This window comes from Trachymyrmex septentrionalis, unplaced genomic scaffold (assembly GCF_001594115.1).
Source record: "Trachymyrmex septentrionalis isolate Tsep2-gDNA-1 unplaced genomic scaffold, Tsep1.0 scaffold53, whole genome shotgun sequence".
NCBI lineage: Eukaryota > Metazoa > Arthropoda > Insecta > Hymenoptera > Formicidae > Trachymyrmex > Trachymyrmex septentrionalis.
The window spans coordinates 1,724,670-1,730,569 of record NW_017305705.1 but is presented as its reverse complement, the minus strand read 5'-3'; the positions used below and the strand labels follow the sequence as shown (position 1 = coordinate 1,730,569).

General features: G+C 30.0%; 2 protein-coding genes across 8 annotated transcripts in view; one reads left to right on the top strand and one right to left on the bottom strand.

Moving 5' to 3' along the window:
- LOC108751982 (beta-1,3-glucosyltransferase-like) overlaps positions 1-5,900 on the top strand; it is a 28,021-nt gene that overhangs the window by 4,148 nt on the left and 17,973 nt on the right. The window lies entirely within an intron of this gene.
- The window catches only part of LOC108751981 (peroxisomal acyl-coenzyme A oxidase 3), a 6,394-nt gene continuing 522 nt past the window's right edge, over positions 29-5,900 (bottom strand). Inside the window, exons 2-13 of one of the 6 annotated variants that reach the window (XM_018492496.1) lie at positions 5,464-5,545; positions 3,965-4,132; positions 3,586-3,711; positions 3,240-3,395; positions 3,019-3,166; positions 2,245-2,535; positions 1,996-2,159; positions 1,688-1,928; positions 1,030-1,263; positions 767-921; positions 264-557; positions 29-151 (exon numbers count right to left, since the gene is read on the bottom strand). In XM_018492496.1, coding sequence (XP_018347998.1) covers positions 62-151; positions 264-557; positions 767-921; positions 1,030-1,263; positions 1,688-1,928; positions 1,996-2,159; positions 2,245-2,535; positions 3,019-3,166; positions 3,240-3,395; positions 3,586-3,711; positions 3,965-4,132; positions 5,464-5,466 — 2,070 coding nt within the window. In that variant the 5' untranslated portion in view covers positions 5,467-5,545 and the 3' untranslated portion in view covers positions 29-61. Of the gene's footprint in view, positions 152-263; positions 558-766; positions 922-1,029; positions 1,264-1,687; positions 1,929-1,995; positions 2,160-2,244; positions 2,536-3,018; positions 3,167-3,239; positions 3,396-3,585; positions 3,712-3,964; positions 4,133-4,170; positions 4,238-4,623; positions 4,643-5,463; positions 5,592-5,900 lie in introns of those variants that run through there. The other 5 variants (XM_018492501.1, XM_018492495.1, XM_018492497.1 and 2 more) reach the window with 5 other exon arrangements.

The window sequence follows — 5,900 nt, the reverse complement described above, 5'->3', positions numbered from 1 at the left end:
TAAAATATATTAAAAATATAAAGTAGTAGGAATAATTCTAAGATATCTCATACTCATAGTATTACAGTTTAGATCGAATTTTATCCCACCACAGTGGTCGTTCAAGATTCTCTTTGTCTTTAAATATCCACTCTTTTATGTGTTTATATACCTAGATAAAAAAGTATTTTTAATTTACATATATTGAAAATGAATAATTATTATATATGTAAATAATTCAATATATAAAATATTTAGTAATAGCAGAGAGAGAGAGTACATACCTCGCCATCGGACATTCCTAGAGCAGAATTAAGAATAAAGTCAGGCGGTGCCAATACGTCGACTAGTGCAACAGCATTATCGACTAAGTCTCTGCACAACATTATAATTCCTTCCCGCAAAAAATTATCTATATTACTATTAGGAGAGGCATAACCACCACCGTACAAATCTCCCAATCTTTTCTCCAATGTTATAGCTCCGAATAAGGAACACAATTTTGTTAGTACCTCTCTTTCATTTGTTTTCCATTTCGGATCTTGTAAACATCTGTTAAAGTATAGCATTACAGCATGCTGTAATGAAGGAAGAATGTAACTAAATTTCTATGCAAATGATGTAAAGCATACTTATTGGATAAAAGACGCATGTGTATTTTTTATTAATAATTGAGAATTTTTATACACCGTAGTTCGATATATACGAATTATTTAAAATATAATGTGTGTCATTTTTTTCTGTTTTAATTGAAATATATGATTATATATACATGCGTCTTACTTACCTCTGCATATACGAGAGATAAGGTTCGTGCTAGAAACGTTTGGGTATTGTTTTTTACATCAAAATCAGACATTCCGTTAGATTGAAACTCCTTCATACGTTGATATGTCTTTTTCAAATAATAACAAACCAGCCATTTAAAAATTAGGAGCAAATCTAAAATTAAGCAAGAAATATTATAATTGCAGTAAACCTAAGTTATTCATCCAGTTAATAACTTGTAGCAATATATTTTAATACAAGAAAGAATTATTTTTATCATACTTTCGGGTTTCAGTACACCTTCCACTGTAGTTTGATTAAATTTGTTGTTAAGTATTTGTTCTGCATTCACGAGAAAATCTGCGGAATTAAGTGGAGACGGCACGGCCTGTCCTTTAATCACATTAGCCCACTGATTTAATAACCAATTACTTGCTTGCTGAATAAGTACATTATTTTCACCCTCATACGTACAGTTTGCATCGTTGTCAGCTCTTATTTCACCCAAACGAGACACTAATAATAAAATAATATAATTCATTATAAGTGATAAACAATAAAAATAACAGGTGCCTGGTGGAAAAATTTCGCTGAAATTATTTTTGAAAACTTTTCAGCAAAATTTTAGCATTTCAGAAAATTTTTAGTTTAATTTCAGTGATTTTTAATTGAAAAATTAATTTTCAGTAAAATTTCAGAAAAATTTTAACAAAAATTTCAGAAAAATCTCAAGGAAATTTCAATAAAATTTCAAAGAAAATTTTATTCAATTTCAGTAATTTTTTAGTATGTTAGATAAAAAATTTATTTTTAGCAAATTTTCAGCAATGTCGCTGAAATGTTTCAAAACAGTGGAATAATTTCAGCGAAATTTTGTCATCAGAGTTTATTATAAAGATTTAGATACAATACATATATAATATTAAGAGTTTGCACTTGCTTTTTAAGTATCCATGTCCACCACAAGATTCTCTGCAATCCTGAATCATGTCACGAGAGATCCACGAACATAACGGTTTTGCTGCACTAGATAACGCGTGTATCTCCATTCCTAGATCGGCGGTTGAGTCTTCATCCTCATTCAAACGGTTCATTTGAAGTTCATTCAAACTTTCTCTCAATGCTGATGAAAATATTTTTACTGCGTACGTTGCAGCTAAATGAGGAATGATTCGCCATTGCTAGAACATATATATGTGACAATTTTTCTGTTTCAGCTTAAATTAAAAACTATGCTATTATACATACTTGAGTTTGATATTCTATAACTGGTAATTCATTATCCTCGGTAGGACCAAATTGTTTCCTAACTGCACAGTAACGTATAGCAATAGTTAGTGCAATGGCCATATATTGGTAACATATTCCAGTAATCGTGACACGGCCTCCTGACAGTGCACCCAATGACGAGCCTGTGCCAGCACAAATAAAACGTCAATGAATTCAATTATAAAATATAACAGTATGTGGTTTTATCACATTAATGTCAATTCTCACCATATCTTTTTCGTTCATCCTTTAGAGCAAGGACATATTTTCCATCTTCACTGACATCTGCGGTGCGATTTAAAAAACAATTACGCGGTATAGAATAATTATCAAACATTACGAATCCATTGTCTATTCCATTAAGGCCTATCTTTTCACCCATATCACCAACGGTAACACCGGGAAAAGGTAAATGAGTTTGCAGATCGCGAATTGGCACAATGAAAACGTGCAAGCCACGATTTACTCCGTCCGGTGTAATTAGTTGCGCAAATATCAGAGCATGCGTTGCGAATTTTCCTAAAAATTAAAGTGTATTAGAAAATATAGAAAGCATTTAATGCGTTAAGTATAGTATATATATTAAAGCATTAAGTCTCCAAGCAGACAATTTACATTTAGCTAAAATATTTCAACATTCTTTAAGCGCTGTATAAAAATGTTAAATGGATGTTATTATCATTAAATACACACATGTTTTTATGTTGTTGAATAGATGTTGTTTATGCTGAAATGTTATTTATGTTGTATACAAACGGTATTTTAAATTAAAAAAATTTTTAATAGATATTACAATTATTTTATGAACATAGATATTACAATTATTTTTATAACATTTATTAAATAATTAGAAAATGTCAAATTTTGAACGTTTATTTTTCAATTTATACGCTATTATATGATTTATAATGTTTATTAAATGTATTTTGAATGTAACTGTGTGTGTTGCTTGGAATCATTACTTTAAAGTCATCAATTCTATGTTGACTAAAATTAACTTACCTAGATTACCTGCCCAACATTTTGCAGCTTCAAAGTCAGGAGTATGAAGGATAAAACTTTTTGTTACTACATCATATGTTGCTTTGGTTCGCATACCTTTCGCATTGGTTCCATGAGCAATCTCAGTCAGTGCAAAGCAGCCAATATACTACAAGCAATAAGAATATTAATAAGCATTATATATTTTATAATAATGAGATTCACAACTGTCATATTCATACATTTCCAGTGCTAAATTCTGGTAGAAGCGGATGATGTTGGTTAGTACCCAGTGTAAATATAGCAGCTGGTACCATAGCTTGTGAGATACTTAGTCGTATTGGTATCGACCCATCATATTGAAAAAGATAAAGAACACTGTTAATGTTCTCTATTGGCTAAAAATAAGAAAATTGTTAAGTACAAAATTTTGATATACTATTTTAAGCTTCTTCATTTTTACACCAAAATTGAAAATTTATTTATTATCAATACACATGACTGTTGATTATTATAATTATGATAATTTTTTTATTAATGAATCATTATATATATATATAAAATTGTTATATAAATTATTATAATTACATCTACGCCATTCTCACAAAGAACTTGTAGCTGGCTATTGACGCGTTTTCGAATTTCATCCAAACTCTTTGGCCATGTTGACTTTTGAAACACTGAATGGGTTTTGATGAGTTGCCATAATTTTGTCTAGACATTTAATTGGTGATTTAATACAAATTTATGTCAGTGACTGTGTTTGCCAGAGAAAGCAGCTTTGCAATTGTTGTAAAATTCTTCAATATGATTGATTTATACAGTTAGATCTAAAAGGAATTAGAAAGCAAGAACCAGTCGTATTGAAGAATTTTACAACAGTTGCAAAGCTGCTTTCTTTGCTGAACGCAGCCAATATGTATATTAATATGAGTTTAAATATAGTGCAGTCTATTTTGATAAATACCTGCAATCGTACGGAATCTTCTCCCTCTAAAGATAATTTGAACGACTTCCAGTCGAATGTCGCTCGTTTCCTATAAGCATCCAATGGTCCACTTGGCAAATCCTTTATCAAGTTATTAGCAGTAGTAGACATTGTGCGTTTTCCTCTCGCGAAACTAGAATTTTTGCACTGTGTAATAGATGAATAACGATTATAATGAATCTCACCATTTGACATGAAGAATGATAATACACGATTATTCAGCAGTTTTTTCATGATTAAAAAATCACCAGTTTAATCAATACATAATTGTCAGTCACGTTAACCACAAAGTGACTATCATCCGTGACCAGCCATCGCTGAATTTTAGAATTTTTGAAGTATCTGATATAAAAATTTCAGTGGCATAAACAAGTAGATAACGATATAAAGTAAATAATGCGTAATCGACACACTCATCTATGAAGATACAATCTTATTACGATATTTTTATGTTGTTATACGTTTACAACAATAAAAATTTTATTAAGATATGACCCGATAAAACATATAAAATTTAATAGACATGTTAAATGATATCCAACATGTTATGTAGTACTAGCAGCTAGCAACATGTAAACTTTAAATACTCGACTCCTTCCGAAGAAAAGTAAGAAGATATTCGAGCTTCTACTCTCTACCGAATAACTGCCTTAGCCGCACTCTCATGTGGACTGTGGACTATATAAGCATTCAATAGTCCACGTGGCAGACCATTACGTAAAAAAATTATAATCCGTAAGGTCATAAATATCGATGTTCCTTGCAAAGCGATTGGGAAACACTTATGTCATTGTATAAGTATTTTCTGAATTTATTTATGAAAATCCAGCGTTCTAAAAAAATCTATGATTATATAATTTTGATTATGTTTGATTGACTAACCAAGCTTACGGTTATTTTCTTATATAATCTGTAGTTATGACAAACTTTTTTACGTGTGATGGCCGTTAATTACATAGAGCATGTTTAGGTAGTGTAGAAAAAGAAAGCAGAGACGGGACGTGGAGAACGAGGCACTCATGTAAAAAATTTGAAGGTGCGCAAACATGGCAATATAAATTTCAATATATTTTAATTTTACTCGTAGTAACTATATTTATTTACCATTGAACGCTTATGTATTTAAATAAAAATCTAATATAATATGTAAGGATATAAATTTTAATAAAATCAATTTTGCAACTATCAAAATACAGAAAATATTACTTTAAATAAAAAGTAAATTTTCTATAATTTTTAGAGAATTAATATTAATTATTTATATAGATATATATAACTATATATATAAATATATATAACTATATATAGTATACACATACATTCTGATTTTATTGTAACTTTAGTAATTATATATTTCGTTCGTAACATATAATAATGTAGACATAATTCGTATACCTGTATACATATGATATTATAGTCTCTTATTAAATTAATATCGAACTAATTAATAATATTGTTCTTTATTGTATTTTACATACCATAAAAGAGATATTTTGTTACTGACAAAGCAACTCTTTTCTTCTTTTGCCTCGGGCGCCGAAATGTCTGAATGTTCCGGCCCTGGAGAAAAGTAAGAACACATGCGTAGAAAGTGCAGCTAAAGTTTCTATGGCATATACAAAGACGTAAGCAGTAAGAAAATTGTTGCATTATTGGATTCGCTATTGGCCTTATGGTTTCTAGAGTGGTTGGTCAATTCGCTTGCTGTTTATGTCTTACTTTCTTCCATTTTTTTTATGTATCATATGGGCTTAAGAAAAATAAAAGTTCACAGTAATCAACACCCAAACAACACAAACTAAAATTAAGACGTCTTTAAGTCGTCTTTTAGAAGACCTTTTATGGCCCGATTTTGGATACTTTTTGATGTCTGGACAAGTTATCTCGAATATATTCTCTTTCTCTCTCTCTCTCT